We start from the raw sequence: 12561 nt of genomic DNA, 5'->3' as shown, positions 1-12561 counted from the left end.
GCAGAGCGGCTGTGTGCACAGACTGTATTAAACCTATACTTCACTGTCCATCATGTGAATGTGAACTGGCTCAAATGATAAAGACACAGCTGATGTCCACAGAGAATTACTGTGCTGTGACTTGTGTTTCATGGCCGTTTGTCTCTCCTCGCCACAGTAACTGTCCGTGCTCGCTGGCTGCGGCGCTGGCCAGAGCCACAGCAGACAGCCTCCTGCAGACCGACCTCTCCATCCACCACCTCAACAAGACGGCAGAAGATGGAGCTGACCCGTTACCACGTGAGTCCCCGGGGAGCCCACGAGACCGCTCCCTCTCTCTCTGAGACAAATTAGGTCTCTCTCTCACTTCATCCCACACACATACACAGGCATTTAACCACCAGGGCTTTGTCCCAGTTCTCCCCCGCAACACTGCAGGAAGTGGTGTTTGACCACTAGAGGGCAGAAAGGAGACTCCATCACAGCTCAGGCAGGACGCACCACCTCCACCATGGACCAGTGATTTTCTTTAAAATGCTCATCAGTTACTTTAATGGCTGTAGACTGAAGGCGAGAAGAAACAGCAAGCAAATGTACAATCAAAGTAATTAATATAAATAATCTCAATCAGGCAACGTCTGTTACAGTAACAAAAGATTTTCATTTAACTAAATGTCCGTTAAGTTGCTGAATGAGGTAACACAACATTGACTGAGCTTATGGTCTACTGATTATAGTATTATTAAGCATTATTATGAACGGTCATTTTCACACACGGCGTCACACAAGAGCACCAAATGTGTATTCATCCACCACTGAAAACAATCCCCAACAAATGCAAACGTGTTGTCAAAGATCGGCGTCTTTGGTAGGAACCAGCGGTTCTAGGCTGAGAGTCGAAGAGAAGACAGACGGGCCAACACGTTGTTGGTTTGGAAGAGAAGAATATTCTGACCTTCATCCTTCAGGAGAAGGTCAGACGCAGCATGGATTCGTCTCTGTTGTGTCAGAATGAAGCCTTGTTGCACAGCTCTTCTCCTTCATTCGTTATTCAGCAGCCAGTCTGGGTTATCTCGCTTTAATCATGGTGGTGAAAACCAGAAACAGGTGGTGATGAAGCTCAAGCGGCTCTGCACTTCACTCTGAGCTCCTCATGTTGCGTAACGGCCGATCACATCCTGTCTGATGCCGCTTCGCTGCACTGTGCTGCACTGTGCTGGTTTTCTTCTGCTGTTTGCAAGGTGTTATGGGTAGTCCTTGATGCCTGGGGGGGTCCACAGAGTGAAGTTTGGTCCTGGGCTCAGTGTTCGACTTCAGAGGGTGAAGGCAGGAAATGGGACAGAGTGGAGGCTGCTGTCTCTCTGTCTCACAGTGAGAGAGGACGACGGCAGAGACAGGATGGACTGTTTTACCTGCAGCTAACATTAGTGGGTCGTGCTCATGCTCACACACAGCCATATTTTGGTTCTCGCAGAGCTGAAGCTGCGATGCCACCGCTGTGCGAACCTCTGCTCCACCAACGGCAGAGAGGTCTCTCCATGGCATCTGCCTCTCTGCAGAGTTACAGCAGATCCCTGGAGGACAGTTTCCACTGGGGACGGGGACTCCTCCAAATTCATTTTCTGACACAGCAGAAGACTTTTGGCCTAATTTACCCCCGAAAATCTCTGTAAACACGTCATGTGATTGCCCAGCTGCTAAACCCAGATGAGAGAAGGTAGAAGCTGCTATAATTAGAAAATTATGACCACAGACTCACAGAAATTCAGCTTTCCAGCAGCAGCAAGTGGCTGTTGGACCTTCTTGCCATGAGTTTCGCCTCTCAGGCAGCCTGAGCAGAGGACCTGCAGGCAGGACTCAGGGCTGAAAACGTCCCCCTCCTGCATGTTTGTCGAGTGAAAGCGATGAAATCCTCCTTCAGAGACGTTAGAACGAGTCAAAGATAAAGCAGGAAAGCAAAGTGCTCTTCACAGCCGACGTGCAGATTTATCATCAAGTAGATCTTTCAAGGAAACTAGACGTGATTACAGGTTATTTTGTGATTAATGAAGCAGTTTGATGTGTTTCTCTGCTGCCATGATGATAGAAAACATGAAACTTAATCATAATTTGATGTTTTCAACATTGAAAAACAAAGATTGTCTTTCAGTGGATGGAAGCTATGACTGAAAATACTACAGCGCTGGTTATTAGGAAGTATTTAAGCAGTAAATAAACAATAATAAACATCATTATTCAGGAAATATTCCCTCCTCAGATTTGAGGATTTGCTGTTTCCGATCCACGTAGAGACATTTGTGTGTGTGTGTGTGTGTGTGTGTGTGTGTGTGTGTGTGTTAGAGATGGAGTCCGTGAAGCTCGCCCGGCTGGTCTTTAACAGACTCTTTGAGATGTGCTGCCTGTGGCTGAAGGAGCTGCCCTTCCGCCGCCGCCCACAGCCGTACTACGAGACCTCCATCCACGCCATCAAGAACATGAGGCGCAAGATGGAGGACAAGCACGTCATCATTCCCGACTTCAACACGCTCTTCAACGTTCAGGTGAGGATGGTCGCACACTTGATTTTCTCAAGTGTAGCTCTGTGACCGTGGACGCTGTCGCAGAATGATCACATTTACTCTATTCGCTGTTAACGGGTCATGTGACACTGTGGTATCTTCCCTCAGGATCAGGAGGAGCAGGCTTACTTTGCCGTGTTTGACGGTCATGGTGGCGTCGACGCCGCCATTTATGCCGCCAACCACCTCCATGTCAACTTAGTTCACCAGGAGTCCTTCAGCCAGGACCCCAGCGAGGCGCTCTGCAGGGCCTTCAAGGTCACAGACGAAGGCTTCGTCAAGAAGGCCTCACGAGAGGTAAGCCAAGAACCTGAGGGCCCCGAGGGGCCCCAGCCGCTGTGTCACCTCAGATCTGTTCAGTTATATGTACTATCACTACTGCCACTGCCACCACTGATACTACTACAGTACCACACAGTACACAGCAATACTACCACAACTAATGCTACTAGAGCTGCCACCACTTTCACAGCTACTACTAATACTACTGCTACTGCTGCTACTACAAACACTAATTGTACTGCAGTAATTTTCACTGCTCTCACGTCTGCTTTTCAGCAGCTCGTCCGTGTTGTTTTTCTTAGCATATTCACACGTTTGCAGCCTTCAGCTCATATTTTGCTGCTCATTGTGAAGCAGAGACGTTACAGTCGAGTCTCCCTCCAGTTTTTAATCATACATTTCTTTTCCTGCTGAACACAAACTGTGTGACTGCTGTGACAAACTGCCTGTAGTACTCTGATGACCCTGATGCAGTACAACAAGCACACAGTACCTGTATGAAGTACAGTGCCGCTCTGAGCTGAACACTGGAACGTGTGTGTGTGTTTGGCAGCACCTGCGCTGTGGCACCACAGGTGTGGTGACGTTCCTGCGGGGTCAGACGTTGTATGTGGCCTGGCTGGGAGACTCCCAGGTCATCCTGGTCCGGAGAGGACAGGTGGTGGAGCTGATGAAACCACACAAACCAGACAGAGAGGTAACACACCTGCACACACACATCCATCACTTCCACTGTTCACTTTGGCTGTTTTGGGAATTTTCTTCACTTTCTGGTTAACTTAGCATGAAGAGCTAAGCTAACAGCTAGCATGGCTCCATCCAAACGTAACAAATCTGCCTTCCAGCATCTCTAAAGCTCTTTAATTATTATGTTTTGTGTGTTTAATGTGTACAAAACTCTTTGCTTAAAAAACACAATTTGCTGTTTTATGGATGGTTACTGTCTGTGGCTCTGAGCAGTTGCCAGGCAACCAGTAGATCAACGAGGAAGTTACTGGTCCCAGCCAAGACATAGTCTGACTAATAACCCATCATAAAATGGCAAATTGTCTTTATTTACACACAGATTAAATGAATGAGATATTAGTGATCTTCGGAGATGCTGGTAGGTGGCAGGAGAGCCATTTCCTCCTGTTTCCAGGTTTAATATGAAGCTAAGCTAACTGGCTGCTGGCTGTAGCGTCTTATGTAGCTTTTTTAGTCCTCTCTGCCTAATAACAGCACCTGTGTTAAGGTGTGGTAACAGCGAGAGTGCTTTGCTGCAGGGAACCACAGGAGGATATTGCTATGCATCATGAGACAGTGATCACCGTTATGATGACCACTAAAGCCAACTGTGCTTGATGTCTGCAGGATGAGAAGCAGAGGATCGAGGCTCTGGGAGGCTGTGTGATCTGGTTTGGCACATGGAGGGTAAACGGCAGTCTGTCTGTCTCCAGAGCAATAGGTAACCGTCAGCTCAGTCACTTGGTGCATGCAGCGTGTCGCCGGTCTGAGCCGGCTCTAACCTGTTACCTGTGTTGACAGGTGACTCGGAGCACAAGCCCTACATCTGTGGCGATGCAGATCATGGTATCTTCCCATTGGACGGCTCAGAAGACTACCTGATTCTGGCCTGCGATGGCTTCTGGGACACAGTGGGTCCAGAGGAGGCGGTGCGGGTCGTCAGCGACCACCTCCAAGAGAACAGTGGAGACACCACCATGGTAGCCCACAAGCTGGTGGCCTCGGCCCGTGATGCGGGCTCCAGCGATAATATCACTGTCATCGTGGTCTTCTTGCGGGACCCACGCTGCCCACCACCCACCAGCACGGAGGAAGACGAGGAAGGTGTGGTGGAAGGAGAGGCTGAGGAGGAGGAAGCTGCAGAGGTGGAGGAGGAGGGACAGGAAGAGGAGGAGGAGGAGGAAGACGAGGCAGTCAGGGTGGAGCGCGACGGTGATGAAGGAGGCAGCACTGCGGACATCGGGGGGAAGGGCCGCGGAGGCTGGCCCCTGCAGCAGTGCTCGGCCCCCGCTGACCTTGGCTACGAAGACCGAACTGACTCGTTCACGGACAGAACTAGCCTCAGCCTGCTGGGGCCGTCGCTGGAGGGCCACATCTCCCTGACCCCAGGCTCGTGGCAGCCCTGCTTTAGCCCCGAGCTCTTCACAACCTCCTACGTCTACCGTGGAGAACGCCCACGGAGGCGCAGGTCCTGTATCCCTTTTCAGGAGCCCAGCATCTCTAGCTTCATGGACCCACTGTGGCCCCAGACAGCCATGCTGTTGGGCCAGGCAGCGAGGCGAAGCCGCAGGCTCGATTCCGGTCGTCGCCGGTGGGGCCGGAGGTGGCCAGGCACATCCAAGGAGCTGCTAGGCCTGCTGCCATCCGGCCACCTGCTGCCGAAGATGGAGCGGTACTACGACCGGAGGCCTGGAGTGGCAGTGCCTCATCTGCCCCACAACACCACCATCTGAAGAGGTGACCCAAACCAAACCATCTCCTTCATTTCTTCAGTCCTGCCCCCCAGCCCGCCCGTCCCCCCACCCAACCACCCACCCACCTCTGCCTTCACGCGTCTTTCTTTGATAGTAGGTAGTTGTGGCTCCTGCAGTCATTCCGTGATTATTGAATCTCTGTTGGAGGAGTGGTGCTCTCTGTCCTCATGTTTCCACGTCAGCTGGCCCACGAAACACAAGCCCCGCTCTTTAATGCTGTAGGTAAAACGCAAAACTGTCCTCTCCATTGAGACCACTGATCAGTCAACATGAAGCCAGAGCTGAATGTGTTCAGACGGAGTGTGAGATGAGTCCTGAAGGCTGTGTGAACCAGGATCATGGAAAAGGTTCCAGGAGTCTCCTGGACTCTGAGCTGTCACATATCGTACTTTCAGTTTGTGTTGTTAGCTAGCTGAAGCTTTAGCTTGTATTGGACGACAACAGTTCACTTTCATTTAGACTGAAAACTCATTAAAGCTTCATTTAGATGTCCGGTCGCTCCACACTCTTGGCAGCATCTTCAGACAGAAATAATTGTTTGGACAGAAGGTAAATTGTTGTAAGACAAAATGTTGCACTCTGTAACGTCCAGGAAGAAGAGTTTCATCTCATCACTTATTTAGCTTGCAGAACAAGTAAGAATATAAAAATACTTGGCCAAAACGACGTGGACACCTGAACGTTACACACATGTGATGGCACAACATGAGCACTGATGCGCTGCTCTAATGGGATTCACTGCTTTTCAGCCACATCAGCATCAGTGAGGTCAGACTCAAATTTCTTCATCAGACAATATATAAACCATGACCCAGATATGTTTGTTAAGATTATTTTAGCTGAAAATATTATTCCCATGAATCAGGTCATGTTCCAGTTAAGAAGGATTGAGGATCTTTAAAGGACGTCTGTCATCAGTCACATTAAGATTCTCCTTCTGTGGAACTGAAGGGTCCAGACTAAACTTTGAAAAACAGCCATAAACCAAAGTACAGAATCATCATCTGAGAGAGGACATACTGCACATCAGCAGAGTGAAAGAGGATGACTGTGATCACTCAGCTTCATCATTCCTCCTGCATTAAATGTCGTCCAGGTGTAAAAAACGCAGGTGGAGGTGACACACGTCCTCTTTAGTCTTGCTGTCAAGAGCGTTGAGCGACCGAGCGTTGCATTAAGCTCTAATGGCCCAGCTCGCCTCAGCAGTCCTTCGCTGGCAGATGAATAAAGTTCAGAGAGGAGGCTCCTGGTTTCTGGGACTGAAGGCACATGCTGTTCTTCCCCTCCCATAGAGTCAGTGACCCAGCCATTATCCAGCCACAATTTGTCTCCAGATAAAAGCACTTAACACCGGATTATAAAAGATTAGCAGTCACTTATCTGAACAAATGCTTCATGTAGTCCAGATGGGATAATGTTTCCTTTTGGGGGGTATTTAAAAAATATGCTTTTGTTATATTGTCATTGGCCAACAAAGTTATTGCGAGTATTCAAAGTTTACTGTCTTTACACCAAACTCATTGAACAGAGGTATTCTCCAGCAGGCTTGATAAGTGCAAACCATGTGAGGTTGGAGCAGGATAGTTGAAAGCTGCAGAACTCGTGCCTTCCATATGTGTTACTAAAGCTACTCCCTTCACTCAAACTCACTAATTATTCATGTGTGAATATCACAATTAAGGACAAGTCTGGGTCATATTACAACACCTTAAAGGAGTACTTCAGCATTTTGGGAAGTATGTTCATTCGCTTTGGTCTGTTACAGGTTCTCGTTTGAAATCAGCAAGTCGTTTTTTAGTCTAAAGACCTGCAGCAGGAGAACAGTTTGACTCTTTCCAAATGAAAAAAAGAACAGAAATCAGCCACCAGTTTACGGTTCGTGCATTTCTGATTGAGAGGATTTAGCAAACGGCATGCAGTGTGTTGTGTAGTGAGCTGCTGTCAGGTGGCTGTAGGTGGAACCTGTGGACAGAGCGCTTTCCAGGCTTTATGCTAAGCTAGGCTAAGCAGCTGCTCGCTGGAGTTGCTCATATTTAGTGCACAGACAAGAGTGAAATCAAACTTTTCATACGGAATGTGAATAAGCATATTTCCCAAAATGTCCTTTCAGACTGATCGTCCTTCAGTGCTGTTAGCCGCCCGTCTGCAACAACGCAGCAAACACGGCAGCCGTCACCAGCTGTAAGATACCGGAGCTCCTGCTGCCAGTGTAATCCACTGAGGCCGGCTCCCACAGCGGCGTTATAATTGGATCCTTCTCTGATCTGATCTAGATTCTTCAATGGAGGGCCCCTCTCTGCTGTCTAACTCTGCTGACAGAGCTGCACTTCACTTATGTTAGCAAGTCACAGCAAAGTTCAGAGCTCAGTCGTAACGCCACCTTTCATCAGACTGCACTCCTTCTAACACCTGGCTCACACCTAACAGCCATATTTCCAACTGTACTCACTGGTTTCATATATCAAACACCAAATATGGTAGATAGTCCATTCTATAGAGCTCCTATTTAATGCTAATTCATAATCATAATTAACTATGTAATCATCCAGTAATAATCCTCCGACTAATTTATATGGTTAAATATAACTTTATGAGACTGATTTGTTTTAAATGTGTAACCTTCTTTTAAATACACACAGTGCGATTGCTGTACGTAACCACAGGCCTTCCTGATGACTGTAAACTAACTGCTATGACACGATGAAGTCGTAGATAAACTCTGACCCACATTCCCCCAGAGTTCACTCTGTCATTCTCACTTTCAGAGGACTAAAACCGTCTCACATGATTCAGCTCCTTCGGTCGCCTCTGGCTGCTTTAGATTTCATTTACTGTGGTGGCAACTGATTGTCCTCTAAGCCCTGCCCCTGGTTACTGTTGCTATGGCTGTCAGCATCAAAAAGTTTGGAAACAATTTGTCCACTGTTCGATTTCTCTTTGCAGATTCTCATTTCGGGCCACAAACCACCGACTTCAGCTTAAGTCACAACCGGCATGTTTCAGCTAGCCGATTAGCATTAGCGTCATAAGTTGGTTGAAAAGTGTGTCGGCCGATTTTGGAACAAGATCTCTGTGAGAAAGGTTCTTAAATGTGCCACATACTGGACATACATGACATAATGCTCAAAGATTTAGGCAGACGCGTTAAGTCCCAGGCAGAAAGTTAGCATCCTCTCCAGCTGAGAAATCAGACGTTTGACAGACCTGCCGTGCCTAGTTGCTAAGATATGATTGGACAGCTGCAGTTCGGGGGTGGGGTTTACTGAACAGTCACGTTAATTATTCCCTAACATGGTCGTTCCACATTGCTCGGTTGGTGCAGTGAGTTTCCAGGTGTCAGGATGTTAGTGATGATCAGGTTTTGTAAGTCGTGCCTCCACTTTCTGGTCATCAAACAGGTGATCCATCACACAGGTATGGGCCATCGCCTCCTCTGTTTGGACAGAGACTCACCTTTAAGTGAGAGCTCTGTCGTTTCATTTCACTCTCCTGTAAGACCCCGTGGACTGACTGATGAAGAGCGTCAGACTGTCAGTGGAGCAGAATGTACCTCATGTCCCAGAACGTCCTCAGAGACTCCCTGAAGTGGGTCGACGTGTGGTGGGTTTCTGTGGGAGATTCTTCTTTCCGGGGGCATCAATCTATGAGGAATGTACTGTCGAGACTCAAACCGAAGCCAGCGGATCCTGATGTGGAAGCGTCACTACAGTCACTGTCTCCAGGCGGAGGAAGCATCAGAAAACAAGTGAATCAGTCATTTCAAATGTTCACGGAGGCAGAAGTGTCTGTATATTATGAGTACTAACTTTGAGTTGATTGAGTGCAGGAGGAGTGTACATATAATAATTCTGTCGTGTAAATCAGTGGTTTTAACTCATGCTTCACGAGGCCCGGCTGTTGAAACAGTCAGATGTTGGACTGTCCCAGATCCACCACCACCACCACACTGAGGTGGAGGTGTGGGTCTGCAGAGCCAGCCTCTGCCTTCAGGAGCTGCTGCAGGTCATGAAGGTGTTGAAGCTTTCACGGGAGAGGTGGAGTGTCCTCTCGTGGCCTAGCTGCTGTTTCACCCTGCTTTCTTCTCTGGGGAAAACACATGAAGATGTTAATTATTGGCTTCAAACTCTCCAACCTGCAGCTTCGATTTAAAATGTTGTATCAGTACCAGCCTTAAAAAACCTTTGCCAATCAGATTATATCCGTAGTTTGTAGGCTTTCATTCCAGTTCTGCAGGTGTTAGATGATTAGCGTGGTGTTGATTAGAGATGAGGAACACATGAGTGAGCGGAGCTGCTGTGGTGTTTGAGTCTGAGCTTCTTTAGAAGCAGCGCTGCAGATCTCTTTGATACCCGGTTAGATCTCTTACTGGATCACACAGCAGAGCTGCCACACTGAGACATAGGATTTCCTCAGGATCTTGTTATAATAACAAAGTTTTCTGGAACAAGGAGTCTTCACTCATCGTTGATGAGGAAGCTGCTGCTCTAATGATCAGAATAAAAACACTTTCAGAGCAGGGTAGGAAGGTTTATTCTAAAAGAAGCTTTCTCACATGGCGTGCACGAGGTAAAACAAGTGCTCAGTGACACTTGTGGTCACCATCTTAGTTTAGCAGGTTAGCATGCTAACATAAAGTACGGTCGAGGCTGATGGGGATGTCATTTCTTCTGGAGGTATCTGGTCAGAAGCCAAAGAAAAAGGTTCAGCTGGTGACTGTGCTAGAAGAAAACTTCACCAAAGTATCAGCGAAGCAATCAATTTCATGGCAAAACTCGAATAACTGTCGAGATATTTTACTCAGAGCCATAAATGTGAACCTAATGATAGTGGCGCCAGAGAAGAAGTCACAGGATTCGTCCTGTGTGGGAGAACTACTCATGGTAATCATCCAATAGCTGTTAAGATATTTCCGTCTGTACAAACCTTCTCTCATTAGAACAAGGCTTCATCTGGAGCTGCTTCGTCATTATAACGGGATCTTTCTGCTGTGGAAACCTGCCATGTACCGACTGTCGCGGCCTCGCCTCAGAGCAGCTGTGCAGGAGTTTTCTGTCCCCTGTGATTCACTGTTGATTTGTTGAAACCACTCATGTAGTTTCACAGCAGTGAGGATGTGAAGCTCTCTGGAGAGTCGTACCACAGCGGTGACAGAGCCAGCAAAACCCAGTGAATCACTTCTAGACAGTGTTACTCATCATAGTGCAAATCAGCAGAGGTTGTCACTGTATGAGCAATAAAATCGTTGACCATCAGTCCTTGTGGTAAAACCTCCACCTGAGTTCCTCCCCTGATGATGAAAGCAAGCAGAAGTTCAGCTCTGCTCCCGTAGTCACTGTCGAACTGTAGGGCCCTCCATGAATCTGCACTGTGTCCATGAACACAACAAAGCTTTTTCTTTCTCTCTGTAAGCAATAACGACGTTGCATTAAAAGGCTCTCTGAGGGTTTGTCTTCTGCTGCAGGATGCAACTAAAAAGCCGTTCTGTCAGCCATATTTGAAAGGTCACAGAGTCTCTGAAGGCAAGTTCTCATTCATTTTTCCCATAGAGGATGTATGATGAGTCATGATCTGCTGCCTGTGGTCAGGCTCACTTCACACCCTGTGCACCTCCTGTAAGAAGCCCGTGTTGAGCTAGCTTTGAACTCAGCTAAAGGAGCTGCAGGTCAGTGGAAAAATGAATGTGAAGCTTTCTTCGTTAAAAAGGAGGCAGGACATGTCCGCAGACACTTCACGCTCATTTGAAAAGACTGCCTGGACTTCTTGGACCAGACGCTCGCTTCAAATGTTGGCCGGTGGCTAATGTAGACGAGGGGGGGGTAAGATCAGCGAGGGCTGTGATTGGTCAAGGCCAGCAGCCGGTCCTTCTTGTCCTCCAGGCTTGAAGACAAACCCCACGATTGGCTCTTCTTCAACATGCAGGTTAGGTTTAAAAACATGTCGAGTACCTGTATTATCTGTGTTCCTGTAGTATATAAATATGTGTACTGTAACTGGTGACTGATGATCATGTATATAAAGATTAGACCAAGTCTGAGGCTGCTGCTTCTTCTTTCCTGAAGACTTTTCACCCTTGCCAGTTTGTTTTGTCCTTGAAGTCGCGTCTCTGCTTCTGACTTCACTACAAACGAAGATGCGCTATAACAACCGCTCTATAACTTCTACTCCATTACATTTCAGAGGGAAATGTTGTACTTTTCAAATGAAGACTGCACATTAAAAACATGACGAGCTCATAAAGTCGTCTTCACAGGAAGCAGACTTCCTGTCGCAGGTTTCACAGGTGCTGTTACCTGTTACCTGTTCCACCAAACAGAGATTCCCCTTGAAGCTTCTCAGACGGTTTGATAGTTCAGCTTTCTGGCTCTAGTTTCTCACTGGGACACTGACACGACGTCCCTTCAGTCAGACGCTTGGCTCTAGTGTTCATACAGTCACACAGAGAGACAGAGTCCTCTGAGTGAAGTGTGAAGCACAGATCAGTTCACTGACCATGAATCCTGCAGGACGTTTGCTCATCAGGAGGGTCGACAGTGAACAAGACGAACCTGAACACGCGGTTTGACGGTGAAGAGTCAGAAGCTGAACGGGGCTTTCATGTGGAACAGGGCTGTCTGCTGTTACATAAACAGCTTTACAAAAGTGAGCTGTCCTCCACATTCTTTCTATAAAAAGACTCATCAGTTCACCCCACTCACAATCTGCCTTTATTCTCTCCACGACGGCTGTTTGAGGAAACTGATGGAATCCGGACAGAAGGAAAGACCACAAGTCTTATTAACGGTCTGATTACTGAGGCTGGATGCTGGAGACGTCCACAGACTCAGTGACGGTCTTTGACATCAGCTCACTGCAAAGAGCAGACCAGGTGAGACAGGAAGCAGACACGCTGCTCCTTCGGCTCCACAGGACACTTTCTGGACACGTCTGCCTGGAAGGAGGCATGAGGGTGGAGTCAGAGCAGACTGGAGGGATTAGATCTCCCTGAAGAGGAGCTGAAGGACGTGGCTAAACAGAGGCCTGGCTGGGCCTCCTGTAGGACAAACTGGGCCCGTGTGAGAGAAACGAGTCCGTCAGCTTTAAAGACGTCGAACACTGAATGACTGGACTGATGAAAATGTCTGATGCTTCATCACGCTCTGACGTTTAACACCTGATATGAAGGTGCAGTCACAGTGACATGTTGCTTATTAGCATGTGTATTAGCAGCAGATTGGTTCCTATTAGTCTTTATGAAGAATTCAGTAATGCAACTTACTGTCAGT

The 12561-nt window shown here is 47.8% G+C and overlaps 1 protein-coding gene across 2 annotated transcripts in view; it reads left to right on the top strand.

Annotated features, from left to right (window-relative positions):
• Positions 1 to 11328, top strand: part of ppm1e (protein phosphatase, Mg2+/Mn2+ dependent, 1E) — a 32569-nt gene extending 21241 nt beyond the window's left edge. For both annotated transcript variants that reach the window (XM_076749969.1, XM_076749968.1), the window contains 6 exons: positions 158 to 279; positions 2320 to 2519; positions 2646 to 2834; positions 3373 to 3516; positions 4173 to 4266; positions 4347 to 11328. In XM_076749969.1, the coding sequence (XP_076606084.1) occupies positions 158 to 279; positions 2320 to 2519; positions 2646 to 2834; positions 3373 to 3516; positions 4173 to 4266; positions 4347 to 5278 (1681 nt within the window). In that variant the 3' untranslated portion in view covers positions 5279 to 11328. The remainder of the gene's footprint in view (positions 1 to 157; positions 280 to 2319; positions 2520 to 2645; positions 2835 to 3372; positions 3517 to 4172; positions 4267 to 4346) is intronic.
• The last annotated feature ends 1233 nt before the right edge of the window (positions 11329 to 12561 follow it).

The sequence above is a fragment of the Chaetodon auriga genome, chromosome 15 (genome assembly GCF_051107435.1).
Source record: "Chaetodon auriga isolate fChaAug3 chromosome 15, fChaAug3.hap1, whole genome shotgun sequence".
NCBI lineage: Eukaryota > Metazoa > Chordata > Actinopteri > Chaetodontiformes > Chaetodontidae > Chaetodon > Chaetodon auriga.
The sequence above is the reverse complement of the archived record's forward strand: the minus strand, read 5'-3'. Positions and strand labels throughout refer to the sequence as shown.